This window comes from Bubalus kerabau, chromosome 8 (assembly GCF_029407905.1).
Source record: "Bubalus kerabau isolate K-KA32 ecotype Philippines breed swamp buffalo chromosome 8, PCC_UOA_SB_1v2, whole genome shotgun sequence".
Classification (NCBI taxonomy): domain Eukaryota; kingdom Metazoa; phylum Chordata; class Mammalia; order Artiodactyla; family Bovidae; genus Bubalus; species Bubalus kerabau.
The window spans coordinates 78,138,606-78,153,907 of record NC_073631.1 but is presented as its reverse complement, the minus strand read 5'-3'; the positions used below and the strand labels follow the sequence as shown (position 1 = coordinate 78,153,907).

At 52.5% G+C, this 15,302-nt stretch overlaps 1 protein-coding gene across 6 annotated transcripts in view; it reads right to left on the bottom strand.

Moving 5' to 3' along the window:
• TNS3 (tensin 3) overlaps nt 1-15,302 on the bottom strand; it is a 223,066-nt gene that overhangs the window by 84,528 nt on the left and 123,236 nt on the right. For all 6 annotated transcript variants that reach the window (XM_055590657.1, XM_055590659.1, XM_055590655.1 and 3 more), the window contains 6 exons: nt 14,700-14,812; nt 14,545-14,605; nt 13,642-13,717; nt 2,050-2,179; nt 1,647-1,712; nt 599-703 (listed from right to left, as the gene is read on the bottom strand). In XM_055590657.1, coding sequence (XP_055446632.1) covers nt 599-703; nt 1,647-1,712; nt 2,050-2,179; nt 13,642-13,717; nt 14,545-14,605; nt 14,700-14,812 — 551 coding nt within the window. The remainder of the gene's footprint in view (nt 1-598; nt 704-1,646; nt 1,713-2,049; nt 2,180-13,641; nt 13,718-14,544; nt 14,606-14,699; nt 14,813-15,302) is intronic.

The following is a 15,302-nucleotide window of genomic DNA, read 5'->3' as shown; positions in this document are numbered from 1 at the left end:
GGTGCTTGAAAAAGATGAAAGGCCAGTGTTCTCAAGCGCCTGGAAGAAGTCTGATCCCTCCTCTTTGAAACTGACCTCCAGAAGCTTCTTTCTATAAACCTGGCAGGTGCCACCCTTCATTCCTTTTCTCTTTCATGATACTTGTGACTCAAACTGCAGATCCCGTGGCCAACAGAGAATATGTTTGGGAGAGACAGACTCACAAAACAGAGACTAAATGACACAGCCATACAACCTGGACACCAGTGTAATGAGCAAACAGAAACAGAACCCACATACCTATTGCCCATGGGGCTCCCCAGTAGTAGGAAGGCTGCCAGTGCTCAGACACCAGGCATTCCCCTTCCGCAATCGGGAGGGCAAGGGAGAGACAGACATACAGCTTCAGGTGAAGAAGCTTCTAGATGACAAGCTCACTAACTGACCATCTCAACCCAATTCACCAAGCCTGATTCTCACAAGTGCCCTCTACTCACAGTGGTGTGGACTCTTGACAGCCTCCAAGCAGGCTGCAAGGAGATTTTCGATCTAAAGGTGAACAGGCTGCTTGTTCTGGGTTCTACTCTCCAGGAACTGATAGCAAGGTAACAAGACTCACCTTCACCGTCTGCACTCAGGTTCTCGTATGAGTCCCAGCGGATTAGCGGGTCTGCTGTGTTGAAGTCCACAATTACTCTGTGGTCATTCTGCAAATGTTCACATCCTGCAGGGTGGTGGAAGGGACAGGGGTGGACAAAGGGTGTTAGTCCCAGTCAAGCCGGCACCTGCCAGCAATGCAGAGAGGAGCCTCTGGATCTGAGTGCCAGCCCAGAGTCCAGACCCACACCCTCTCCCACAAGCCTGCCAGTAATCTAAGCTGGAACTGAACAACAGTGCAAACCACTTGGCAGGAAGGAAAGGTGAACACTGGTCCTCTGTCTTCCAGGTGGGAGGCTCTGTGCTCTGGATGGTTTCTGCACAAGGGGACCACCTGGATGGCTCTGCAGCTTAAGGACCCAGCAGAACCCTGAGGAGCAGCCTCAGGGCTGGTGGACTGGAGGGGTGGGTTTGGGCTCTTGCCTCTCTGAGGCTTCCAGGACGATTCTTACCCCACAGCCTTGCATTTAACCATTCATGCATCAATCTATGGCACTGAGCACAGAAATAGGGTGCTTCTTTTCCACCGCTATTAAAAACTGAATTAAAACTTCCACAAATATGAATCTCGGTGATGGAAATGAGCCATTTGTCTTCACAGTAAAGAGACTGCTTTCTCTTTCAATGTATTTTTAGAAGAAAGGAGTCTATTTTGCACACAAATAGTTGTAGTCTTTCTACTATATTTCTAGTCCTCTTTAAAAATATGTGTTTGCTTCTTGAGGGGAGAAGTAAACAGGGCATCAAGTCATGGTCCAAATCCTGAAGTTCTGGGCCCTTCTTTGGGCAAGTCACACCATCTCTGGGGCCTTTTTGACCTAGTTGGGCCTTACTGTCTCTAGGCTAACACCTTCCCACTGTCTAATATTCTATTTTTAATGTATTATAAATCTTTCCAATTATATGCAAAGGTGGGAGGTTCTACAGAGACTCCAGCATACATATCACCCAACCAGGTCAGCATCTTGCTGCCCCCTCCACCCTCCTGCCAGCAGTCTGCATCTACCCACCTTGAATCTTCTCAGGAGTGGCTGAGAAGACTAACTCAATCTTCCCATTATCAGGAAAACGGTCATCTAAAAAAGAAATCCTATTTCAACAAATTTGGAGACAAGACAACAAATGAATTTTGTCTTTATATTCCTACCAGGGCAACACCACTCCCAAATCTCCAACAGCACGCCAATGACAGAGAAAAATATTAGCATTTTTATTGCTTCTCTAGAATTTTTTCTTTGTTGGAACAATCATCAGTCTTTTGTGAGACTGGTAATAATTTTGTCAATAGGCTGGTTTGTGGTGTAGCGGGCGGCATAGTGGAGAACAATGAAAGGAACACATGAGGCTCGCGGGGGCCACCCACTAAGGGCCCATTCTCCCTACACTCAGTCTGGACCCGGGGAGGGACCTCACCTTTGCTCGCGTTGTCCAAATCCTCCTTCGCAAACACAAGTCTGTAGCCCTGAACAGCCCCGGTGTGAAACTGCAGGCGGAAAATGACATCGCGGGTGGCTGAGCGGTACTTCTTGTGGTAGCACTTCACCTGTGATGAAAAGGGGTGTGTTTTCCAGGGAGCCCCACCTGCGAGGAAGGCTCCTGTGGGAGTGCACAGGAAGACGTCTGAAGAATGAAACTGCGCAGCCTCTTTTTCCTAATTTCATCTAGACACTCCACATTTACCTTAAAGCCTTTCTGCTCTCGTGAAAGGAGCAGGCAGTCATTACTTCCTGTACTCGGCTCAATACTTATGTTGTGTGCCATAACAGAGACAGAGAGAGAGAGATGGCAAGAAGGGAGAAGGAAGGGAAAGGGAAAAGGCCTTGGAATGTAAATTCCACAGCTGGGCTGTCAAGACGTCCTGAATGACAGTTTGAGACCAGTCTCCAGAATCACCAGGGACGTGACTTGGATTCAGGCTATGGCTCCGAGGCCCTAGGTCTCTGGGAGCAGCTCAGGCCTCTGGGGTGACAGTGCCAATAAGCAGGGTAAAAGCAACCCTTCTGGGCACTTGGCAGGGAAGGGTGGGTGGAGGAGGGGCCCTGGCACCATTTCTCACCTTTCCATGGGGGCCCCCCTGCCTGAGGTGTCTGGGGGTAGGGCTGCCCATGAGGAGGGCAGGAAGGCCACGGCAGAGTGGTGTACTGCAGGAGAGAGGGCCCTTCCTCCCTCCTAAGTAGGGCAGGGGCTCCTTTCCAGGGTCCCCAGGGGTTCAAGCCCAGAAGCAGGCTGGATTCTGCCCTCAGACACTCAGAGTGGAGGAGGCCACGCCCTGCACTGCGCATGCCCAGGAGGAAGGGAGGCTAGAGGTGCAGGGATCTCACAGGCAGCCATGCTCACAAAAGACTCAGGTCAGAAAAAGATGGGCTTCAGATATCTTGTGCCAGGTCAATGAGAAGCAGTCCCAGCAAGCATGGTCCAGACCAGTGATTCGGGAGATGCTGTAGGTGACTGTTCTGTGTGTATGTTCGGTCACTCACTCATGTCTAACTTTGCAACCCCATGGAACGCAGCACGCCAGGCTTCTCTCTCCTTCACTATCTCCTGGAGTTTGCTCAAACTCATGACCATTGAATCAATGATGGCATCCAATCATCTCATCCTCTGTCCTCCCCTTCTCCTCTTGCCTTCAATCTTTTCCAGCATCACAGTCTTTTCCAGTGAGTGGGCTCTTTGCATCAGGTGGCCAAAATATTGGAGCTTCAGCTTCAACATCAGTCCTTCTAATGAATATTCAGGGTTGATTTCCTTTAGGACTGTCTGGTTTGACCTCCTTGCTATCCAAGGGACTCTCAAGAGTCTTCTCCAGCACTACAGTTCAAAGGCATCAATTCTTCGGCGCTCAGCCTTCTTTATGGTTCAACTTTCATATCCATACATCACTACAGGAAAAACCATAGCTTTGACTATCCAAACTTTTGTTGGCAACTTTTGTTGTCTCTGTTTTTTAATATGCTGTCTAGGTTTGCCACTGCTTTTCTTCCAAGGAGCAAGTGTCTTTTAATTTCATGGCTGCGGTCACCATCCACAGTGATTTTGAAGTCCAAGAAAATCAAGTCTGTCACTGTTTCCACTGTTTCCCCATCTATTTGCCATGAAGTGATGGGACCAGGCCTTCAGTAACCAGAGAACCATCACTCGAGAGAAAAAATAAAGACCCAAGGAGCTTCGGCCCCTTAGGGCAAACCCCAAAGTCGTTTACCTCTGTGCTATCTACAAGGAAACAGTCTGATAAATAAATAAAGACATGTACACAGACCGTCAGAGGAGCAATTCATGTTGACAAACACAAGCCCCACATTCACTATGCGGGAGGCGCCAGGCGGCCTGTGCACACGCCTGGTGGGAATCCAGACTCAGGCCTGGCCTCCAGGCCCCTGTCCAGGGCTGGCATATGGAACCAGACCACGAGAACTCTTCAGAAATGTGACAGCTTCCATTTACTCTCCAACAGCAAATGGATCTCCGGTCGCCAAGTCCTCTCTCATTTCATCTGGGGTCTCTGGCTCCTCAGCAGAGTCCAACCAAAGGCTGTGCCCCCAGCCCTCCTTCCCGAGATGCTGCTTGCGTTCTCACCCCTCCGAGGCCCCTGCACAGCACTGCTGTGCTCACACCGACTGCTGAGCAGAGGGCCCCATCCCACACATGCTGCAGCAAAACCCCCACGGAGAGGACATGCCCCCACGCACCTATCTCTGCTGGATAATGGACTCACCCTCTCTGTTTGCCTTTCTCCACTGCTACCCTGGAAGTGAGAGGGAAAGGGGGAGAAGACTTGGAGAAAAGGCAAGAGAGTTTCAGGCACATGCCAGTCTGACTCTGAAGTCTTTTTCAATACTGAGGGGAACCAAGGCTGTAAAATAACAACAAGGCCTCCCTCCAGAAGCTGACAGCCCCTGACGGAGGTGGCCCCAGGCCAATCCACAGGGTCATGCCTCACAGTAGCTCCCTCCCCCAATTTGGCACCAGGTTCTGTGGGCAGGTAGAGCCTCTGGTGGACACAGGGCAGTACAGGTGCTGGGTAAAGAAGCATAGACAGCCTAAGGGCAGGGGAGGATGCCCCTCAAGCACAGCTCCCTTTGGGGGAACCTTTCTCCTGCTCTGAGTTAAAGGGTTCATCCTGCAGCCAGCTCCTGATGTACACAGCTCATCCCAACCAGAAGCCCCCAGGCCTGCCCCCACCTTTCCCAGAACGCAAGGTGCTCCATGGTCTCCCCTCCTCTGGTCTCACCATCGCTCATCACAGCAGCTATACACACACACATGTACACACACACATAGAGGGTACTCATCAGACACGAATCCCAGCCCACTCCAGGCACCAGGAGGGGGGAGGCAGAGGTCACCACATGCCCTGGAGCAGGGGAGGAACAGCAGATGGGTTCACCCTCCCCTCCCGGCCCCCTGGCTGCCCGCTCTCAATCGTCCTGGGGCGCAGACACCTTCCAAGCCCTGCATGACTCTAGTGTCTAAAGACTAGTTTTTCACAGGACAAGGGTTCAGGGTGGAAGGAAGAGCAAAGTATCCCACTGCCACAGAGCATCCGCCTTCTGCACACACGTGCCCTGCCTGAGGGGCTTCCAGGGACTCCTGACAAGTGGCACTGGCGGACCTGAGCCCTCCCCACAGTCCTGCCCGCTGTTTCACCATATTCTCTTCCCACTGCTCACGGCTGCACTCGCCACCCGCTCCAGTCCTCCTGGCCACCTCAGGAATGAGCCCCGCTATCTCCTGAAGGCGCAGAAAGCCACAGGCATCTCCCTCGCATGCGGACCTACAGCTCTGATCAGAGAGGAGATGGACCCACTTCCACCCAGTGGAGCCCCACCTCTGGCACCTCCCACAGAGTCAGTAATGATTCATCATCTGAGCCAATAAATGTTAGTAGGATCTGTGACAAGAGACCAGAATCATGCTCTTAACACTCCATGGAAAGATCAGCAGCATTTTGCTTGACAGAAGTGCCCCAAATGCTTCTTTTAAGGTACAAAGAATCGGTAGCATTTTATAAAGATTAGAGTGATGAAGGCTGTAACACCCCCTTCATCCCTTCAGCGTTAGCACTTTTATTTGCCTATGTCTCCCCAGCGAGTCTCTAAGAACACATCAATCCCCTGCCTTCAGATTTTAGAATATCTGCACTAGAAACAATGTCTCTCCACTTTGCTGGTGGGCCTGGTGGCTATTTACACAGGCATCAAGGAGCCACAACCACACACCCTCAAAGGTTTAGCAAGCCTACTGGCTGCCTTCCTAAGTTAAAGCACCTACATCATCCAGGGCCAACACTAACCATGATTTCACTTGGAGGTGAAAATGATTTCAGAGGGTGGCAAGACTGTAACTCACTCCCTAAACCATGAGGAGGGCAGCAGTAAAGCTGTGAATAAAAAATACAAGTAGATCTACTGAGGGTTTCCCTGGTGGCTCAGTAGTAAAGAATCTGCCTGCAATGGAGGAGACACAGGTTCAATCCCTGGGTGAGGGAGATCCTCTGAAGGAGGGCAAATCAATCCATTCCAGTATTCTTGCCTGGAGAATCCCAGGGACAGAGGATCCATAGCGGGGGCTACAATCCATAGGGTCGCAAAGAGTCAGGCAACTGAAACTGAGCACTCATACACAGATCCACTGGGCTGATACAGAACGGACTGGGCCCGACCCAGGTCTAGGAGACTCACGGCAGAGGGAGAAGGATGCATGCACAGCAAGCCACAGGGCGATATAGCACAACAGACAGCCCGTAACGACACCCAAGAGGAGCAGATCCAGAGGGGCTGAGGATGCATTCATTTTCCCTCTTCTTACTTAAGTGCCCTTAACAAGAAACAATAAACTAACGTGTTGTTTGTTTGTGACAGCTCCTTGAGAAGGGTCCCCTCTGTTTAGAAGTCAGGTTGCTGGAGCCAGGCAACGGAGCCCCAGAACCACGGGGATGAAATGTAAGTGGCCATGGGGTTGCACAAGCAGGGGCAGCAAGACGAGGCATGTGGATGGGAAAGTGTTTACAAGCCCACTGGGGCCCTGGACCATGGCCAGTTCTTGACGGGGCTGCAGCCCACGCGAATTCCTTAGCGAGGTTACATAACGACAGGGCTGTGCTCACAAACGCTCTGCCCTCCCACTTAACAGAAGTGTGTTTACTGAATACCTGAGGCTCTGCCCTTTAGGAGACAGTGTCCGAACCTCAGTACAAGCACATCGCAAAGATGGGCAGGTCAGGTGTGCAATGGGAGGGTGTGTAGGGACAGGCCAGCCATGTTTAGGTGAAGCCGGACGATGGGTGAGTGTCACCCTGGCTTCAGCAGTAACGGCCCCCTCAACAGCCCACAAGTCAAAGGAATGACAGATGGAGTCCACTCCACTTTCCCCCACAGTGTTCCCAACCCAAAGAGATCACAAGGCCTTACTTCTTATAAACTTGACCCCTATAACCTTTGCTGCTGCTGCTAAGTCGCTTCAGTCATGTCTGACTCTGTGCGACCCCATAGACGGCAGCCCACCAGGCTCCCCCATCCCTGGGATTCTCCAGGCAAGAACACTGGAGTGGGTTGCCATTTCCTTCTCCAATGCATGAAAGTGAAAAGTGAAAGTGAAGTCGCTCAGTTGTGTCCGACTCTTCGCGACCCCATGGACTGCAGCCTACCAGGCTCCTCCGTCCATGGGACTTTACAGGCAAGACTACTGGAGTGGGTTGCCATTGCCTTCTCTGATAACCTTTGCTAGCCTGTCTCAACAGAGAATCAATCCCTCATGAGGAAAGAGGCAGGTTTATCTGTGCACAGGGCTGACATTTACCAAAATCAAAGAGGGAAAAAAAAAGCAAAAGACAGCATGCTGTCTCAAAGGATGGTGACCATGGAGTCACCTTGGGACAGCTTCCCTGGGAGCTCCCCTTCCACCTTCCGGAGCAGAGGCAGGCTCTGCAGACGCCAGACAGCCCGGCTGAACTCTCTGCGGCTATGGGTGGGAAACCCATAAAAGCATTCTCTACAATGCAGGATTCGGTCCAACTCATGACGGTTGCCAAATTCTTGACAAGAAATGAAAATGCCTACATACTTGAACTTTAACACAGAAAGGCCCTGACATACTCTCCATGTCCTCCTTTCTCCACTGAAGGCAGGCTCATGAATGTTCAGTGGTGCACATCAAGCGGTAACTGACTACAATCGAAGGACAGGACAAACTGAAACGAGCAGGTCTCCCACAGTTAGGCTGAGACTGTGTACTTCTCCTGCCTCAGAGACTCGGGAAACCAGAGCCGATCTGCACAGTAGGAGGGGAGACGGCTCCCCGCTCCCCAGATGCTCAGCCAACACCGTGGAATGTTCTGCCACCGTCTACTTCCCTGTGCTGAGCGCTGAGGTCATTTTCAGGTTGAACCAACAGTCCTGGGATTTGGAGGAGCAGCATGTACAGACCACACAATGCAGTGTGTCCCCCAGAGATTATGTTCTGAGTGTGGGGATACCTGGGGCTGATCCTCCAGGCTGGCCGGTGCTGTCAGCACCCCTTGAGAGTCTCTCCTCCTCAGACACATGGTAATCACCTCTCCCACCTGTGAGCCTTCAACTCCTGCCTCTATGCACATGTGAACACACCAAATTCTCCTGGCACGAGAGTGATCACCAGCGCATCTCACTCAACGTTCACAACCACCATGTTACCTGGTTCAGGACATACGCTATGGGGAATGAATGAGGGGATGAGTGAGCACTGGTAACAAGTCATAGCCAAGGGTGCTGGATAACCCATGGTACCTGACTCCATTCTTACGCTTATTCAGTTCAGTTCGGTTCAATTCAGTTACTCAGTCATGTCAGACTCTTTGTGACCCCATAGACTGCAGCACGCCAGGCTTCCCTGTCCATCACCAACTCCTGGAGCTTGCTCAAACTCACATCCATCACATCAGTGATGCCATCCAACCATCTCATCCTCTGTCCTCCCCTTCTCCTCCTGCCCTCAATCTTTCCCAACATCAGGGTTTTTTCAAATGAGTCAGTTCTTCGCATCAGGTGGCCAAAGCATTGGAATTTCATCTTCAGCATCAGTCCTTCCAATGAATATTCAGGACTGACTGGTTGGATCTCCTTGCAGTCCAAGGGACTCTCAAGAGTCTTCTCCAACACCACAGTTCAAAAGCATCAATTCTTCGGCGTTCAGCTTTCTTTATAGTCCAACTCTCACTTCCATACATGACCACTGGAAAAACCATAGCTCTGGCTAGACAGACCTTTGACTAGACAGTTTATTCTAGAATGGGTTTACTCAATGAACACAGATATTATGGGCTGGACTCTGTGACCCCAAGATTCATCTGTTGAAGTCTTAAAGGTGGTGAGGGTAGTCAGGTTATACAGGTGAGCCCTAGTCCAATCTGACTGGGGTCCTTTTAAGAAGAGACCAGGACCCAGACACATGTAGAGAGGGAAGATGACGTGAGGGCCTGGGGAGAAGAGAGCCATCTGCACGCCAAGGAGAGAGACCTCCGGAGATATCAGCGCTGCTGACACCTTGATCTCCGCCTTTCAGCCTCCAGCACTGTGAGGGAATTCATGTCTGATGTTCGAGCCCCCAGTCTGTGGCACTTTGTCATTACAGCCCTAGGAAACTAATATAAGAGGCTAGAGCCACTGCGAGGCTTCATAGAGATCAACAACTAAACTAAACCTCCTGGGTAATCATTTCTACAAATGAAGCAAGGAAAAATTACCCCGTGGGATGGAAAATTACCCACTTCCAGCTGTAACCCGTATCACCCTTCCCCCGCCTGATAACGCTGCAAAAAAATAAGTGCAGAGTGTACAAAAATGAACTGTAAACACAGGAAGTATAAATCAAATAATAATTCAATCCAAAAATACTCCATGTTAAGAATGGACAGAGGTGCAGGAAGGCGCTGTTTTATCAAGTTATGCATTTCCTGTGATGAGATCTGGGAGATCCTATTTGCCCCCATTGCCAATGGAAACAAAAATTCATGGAAAGGGTGCCTTCAGGGCAGGAAACATTCCCCTCAAGAGACCCCCAGGCAACAGAACACCTGAATGCCAGACCTCTCAGCTTCCTGCAGCTTCACTCACGGCTCATCCAGCCAGGCTGTCCCCTCACACAAGCAGCAGCCTTCAGGGCATGCTAGAGTGTGAACTTGCCCAAGGACTCCCACCTTTGGGGCGGGCTCTAGGCAATAAGGTGGGGACAATGGCACTCTGGGCTCACAGCCAGGGTGAGCTGCCACCCCTGAGAAGCACAGTGACTGGCTCCAGAGAGGCTGGGACAAGTCAACCACCCACCTCAAGGGCTCGGCATCCATCTATGAGAGATCATCAAATGTGGCCTAAGGGAGGCACAGCCATGTGTCCAATGTGGATGACGTGGGTGGGTGGCATCCGCAAGACCTGCAGAAAAGGTCCGTGGGGCCGTGTGCAGAACAAAACCGATAATCCAGCATCTCTGGGGCTAAGCGATCAAGGAGCAGTAAACCAAGGGGCTCCTAGGCCACCTACAGGATCCTGGACCCTCTCTTCCCACTGTGGGCCCAGGCAGTGGAACACCATGCTTGGATGGGGTCATGCTGTGAGGTGCGGGGCTCAGGGACACAAGCAGTCCTGGGATTTAGGACATATTGGGGTGAAGGAGCAGCATGACTGATGAGATGTGGGGCAAGGAGACGCCGAGAGGAAGCTCCCATTTGGGGTCTGGGGAACAGCGGGGGATGGTCCTAGGAAGCACAAAACGGATTCCAGGGGGGCTGGACCCAAGACAGAAGCAAGTAAGAGGCAGCCTGGACCCCTCAGAGCAGTTGCTCCTGCCAGAAGGAGCAGCACTTGCGAAAGGGGGGCCGCCCAGAGGACAGTAGACCTGCCAGGAGCCGGGGACCACCCAGAGAGGAGGGGCTGCAGGCGGAGCTGAGGGAAGAGGAGGCCCCATGAAGAGCAAGCAGCCACATGATGGCGAACACCAGGGAGATGGCCACTGGGGGGTGGGGGCGGGAGGAGAGCAGACGGCAGGGGCCGCTGAGCATGACCTGCCCTTTCCTAAAACCCAGACTAGAAAGTGGGCGGCAGAGGCAGGGTGCTCACAGGAATGAGGCTTCTGACCCAGTGGAGAGGCGCCAGGGCTTCCTCCCCAGCTCCTCTGAGCAGGGTGCAGCCCACGTGCTCTGAGGACCATGCCAGGCTTCTTGCCATTCCTCCCACTCAGGCCTGTGCTGCACCCACCTCTGTTCTCCCGCAACTTGGGGGGAGGTCCCCCTCCCCTTGAAGACCCTGCATGCAGGCCATGAGCTCCCAGCACTGTAAGAGGAAGGCTCCAGTCTGACGGCTCTAAACTGACCGTGCCCGCTACACTGGTGGCCACCCTACATCCCCACCCAGGCCTCGCTTGAGCCCAGAGGTCTCAGGCAGGCGCTCCCCAAACTCTCGCTGGCCCAACACCTTCACCTACAGCTGGTGCTTCAGAAGGCCCCACTGGGCACTGAGCAGACTCATCAGTGTGCACTGGAAATGAAACTTCTTGAGAAGGGCCTAATAATCACACTTTCGGACTTCTTGCAAAGAGGTAGCAAAGGCACAGGGAGGGGCAAGTCGGCAAGTCCCCGTAGCCACTGGATGGAAGCCACTTACCAATGTACCTGAATAGAGCCATGGGCCAAGCGCACGCGGCAACAGGCACCTTCCATGCGGCCGTGTGTGCCCCAGGCACCATCTCTCATCTTAAGACAGTGCAGGAGACAGTGTCCCAAACTCACAGGCAGGAGCCTTCCTGCTGCGGCTTCAACAAATGCGTCGCGTGCCCAGGGATGGCTCCTGGCACCATACCCATGCCAGCTCATGGGAACCAAGCCCAAGCACATCTGCCACCACCTCCTTCCCCCACCTGCTCCCCATTCCCACCCTGCCCATTCCCAGACCTGCCTCCCAGTTACCAAGGGCCAAACCACAACCTCCCACCCAGGTCCCCCCAGAAAAACCCCACCCGCCTGCTCAGACTGCATTCCAGCACGTGATGTTTTCTCAGACACCTTGCTCCAGGGTGGAGGGCTGGCTGCAGTGCCCCCGTTGCCCTAGGACAGCAGGGAGACTCGTTGGGGTGGGTCTGCTGGGGAGGGCATCTTCCAGGAGTGCAGGTGGTGGCCCCACCAGCGGGTGCTCGATTATACTATGTAGCCTTCACACCCTGCCAGCTGCCCCAGTTCAATCTTATCCCCATGAAGCCCACTTACGGGCCTCAGGCAGCAGAAGGGGGTGCAAGCTTGGATAAGGACCCGTCTGAGGCCACCCAGCCCCATTAAGCTGTAGATCTGGTGGGATCCCAGGCATGGGACTCAAGGCCCATCCTCTGCTTGATGCCCTTGGACTGTATCGATCTGCTGTTGCTCATATAGAGCTGCAGGGCTTCCTTCCTTCCGCTGGAGACCAGGCATGTTCTCCTCCCATCCTTGCTACTCCTCTAAGTCAAGAGTCCTAGAAGGCTTACCCTTAAGAGGTGATTCAGCGCATTTTCAGGACACACAAAAGAACACAATCTGGCTTCAACCTCCCAAGACAACTAACTTCCACAAGGGTATCCTCAAGGCCTGGGGACTGCTGCACCCCCAAGCCAGGGCCTCACACCCAACTCCAAGGGCACTTCCACCTGAACCTCCCAGTCGGCCGGCCTCAGCCATCAGGACCCACTCTGGTACTACTGGATCCCCCTCCTGATATCCATTCACCCAACCAGGCTCCTCCAGGGCAAAGATGTCCCTCTGTCCCGCCCTTCCTTCCTGTGCTAGGGCCCAACTCGGAAAGCTCAGAATACTCAAAAAAGGATTGCTGGACAAATAAATTGATGGTGCAAAAGGAAGAGGGGAGGCAAGAGACAGTGGAAGGGAGAGGAGGAAGAAGACGGAAAGATGGAGGAAAGAAGGAGGTGGGAGGAAGAGTAGAGAGAAGGGGCAGATGCAGTGAATCCCCCACCGGCTTCTGGAAGACCTGCAGCCAGCAGCCCACATCAGGTGCTCTTTCTGGGAGGAGGAGCCCCACAACCAGGCATGCGAAAACTAATGAGAATCCTATGGGCTTCCCAGACAGTGCAGTGTTAAAGAAGTCACCTGTCAATGTAGGAGACACGAGACAGACTGACCTCCTGGGTCAGGAAGATCTCTCAGAGGAGGGCATGGCAGCCCACTCCAGTATTCTTGCCTGGAAAGTTTCATGGAGAGAGGAGCCTGGCAGGCTAGAGTCCAGGGGGTCACAAAGAATTGGACACAACTGAGCGACTGAGTGCATACACACACACACACACAACACACACACATGCACAATGAGAATCCTAGAAAACTCTGATTGAGCCACTTAAATAAAAAGTCAATTTGTAAACTATCTTGTCTTTTTGTCATAGGGTATCCTCCTAGGCCTCAAATAGATTACAGGAGAGCTAGTCTATGCATGTGGGAAGCACACACGTGCCTCAAAGTTGTTCATTATTTCAGACAATTTTCTCTTAAATTATTTTAGATGTATGCATTTTTTAATACTCAAGATAGATAAAAGGCAAAGGTGGAAAAGCTAGTCTCCCTCAAGAAGCAGCAGACACAAGAATCAAAACTACCTGGAGAAATCACTGCTTCACTCATAAGCCAAGCTGCAAGATGCTGGCTGTATCTCCCACTTAGACACTAACGGTGAACATTTTATGTCTGCACCTGCCCCTGGAAGGCCTAGTCATTTTAAGACTGCACATTATGCTCGGGGAACTGGAATCCTGGGAAGAGCAGTCGTTGAGTTAGGACTTTAATTTCAAGGGTGCACATAGCAAGTGGCTCTAACAATTTGTTCTGTTCCTTTTATTAAAATAGGTTTACTCAGAAAATCAACCGATTTCCTTAAGGTAAAGGCTACTTTCCATTCTTCTTACAGATTTTCGGGGGGCAGGGTCTGATGTTATTGCTTTAAGATGAGCTTGTTTTTCCCTTTCCATTGATTCTTGGGAGAGCAGGGGCAAGGCCATGACACTCACCATGATGTCCCCTTTCAGGAGCTGGGCCGGCTCGATGGCGATGTAGATCCTGCTTTGGTTTTCTGGGCCAACATTGCTTTGGAATAAAGAAGAAGGCACATCACTATACAATTTCATGATTTAATGGAAAGAATACCTTCTGAGAAAAGGAACCCTACAACTGAAATTAGACAAAATATCCTGCTTGGCCCAGGCATCCCAATTCCTTAGACTCTCTCCTATGAAAATGAGTCTAAAAGGTATAAAAAAGCAATGGGGCCAGGCAGGGTCCTGAGAGCTATGTCAGTGCCAGTGGTCGCAGGCCCACCCCAGGCCCAGGCATGGCGGGGCACGCAGCATGGAGTACTGGCGTTCTGCCGGCACAGCCTCTGTGGTCAGCAGAGGGTGACATGGCCCAAGTGTCACCGATGCCAGGGTCCAACAGGAGTCCAGACATATGATAACAGTTCGTTTTGAGTGATGACAACACATGTTTTACCTTTATTCATTTTCCATTAATGTGTATAAAATGCTAATCCAAACTCCCAAAAAAGCAAATCAAATAAGTCTAGAATTAGTACATATTCTGGAAACGTCTGCCTGCCCTTTATCTAAACTGCCAAGGGGAGAGAAAGGCAAAACACCATGGCCCTGTCACAGGCTCCAACATGATTACTTCCACACAGTGCGGGACCCTCTCCCGCCCCCGGGTCCCTGTGTCCCTGCGTCTTCACACAGCCAGCTGGGTGACAGCGGCGGACACCCGGCAGGCAGGGTGATGGGGCACCCGCCCATGGCTCCCCGTCTGTCCCCTCCTCTGGGGTCCCCAGGCATCACGCCTCCCACACCTCCCAAGGGAGAAGCAGCCTGGAGCAGGCCCCTCCCTGGCTCTCCCGCGGTCCCCAGGAGAGCAGCCGCACTTACTAGATCCCCGACGTGTACACGGGCTGCATGGCCTGGTAGAGCTTGAGAAAGGGCCGGCACACTGAAACACAGGCAGAGTCGGCTATAAACACGCGGAACTGGGGGCCAGTGCCGGGCAGCACATCTCCAGACCCCACCCTGCAGGAGACACTCACCTCCACCCGAGTCAAAGTTGGGGGTTCCGTGCAGGATGACGAAATGCAGGAACAGGGGCGAGGCATTCATCTTCACCGTTCCTGACAGGAGCCCGCTGAGAAACTGCACATACCTGCAAAGGGCAGCAGCTTAGAGCTCCCGCGACAGCTCGGAGCACAGGTGGGGTCGGAGGGAAAGGAGGAAACGCGCCTGCTTTTTCGGGAGTTTCGGGAGAGGACCCATCCTAACTGCTCACAGCAAGGAGGGGTGTCTGCACACCAGGGATTGGCCCATGCCCTGCAGAGCACGGCTAAGCCTACAACCCCACCGAGAGTCTCCAGGCCTCCCACACTGATGTGGCCAGTGATCTGGAAGCACAAGCAAGGGTGCCTCCTGGGCGTGAGCCCCCACACATGGCGCCTCCTGCTCTGCACCCCAAGCGCAGGTGGCATCACCTCTGTCCACAGAACCAGAGCCGGGCAGGGCTAGGCCACGGGACTGTCACAGTCCCCCACCCAGAATGGAAAGGCAAGAGACCTGCAGTCATGTGAGCATGCTCTCTGAACCAAACTACACATCAAGGTAACTCAGTCTAACTCTCAGTCCCACCCACTGCTCTCTCT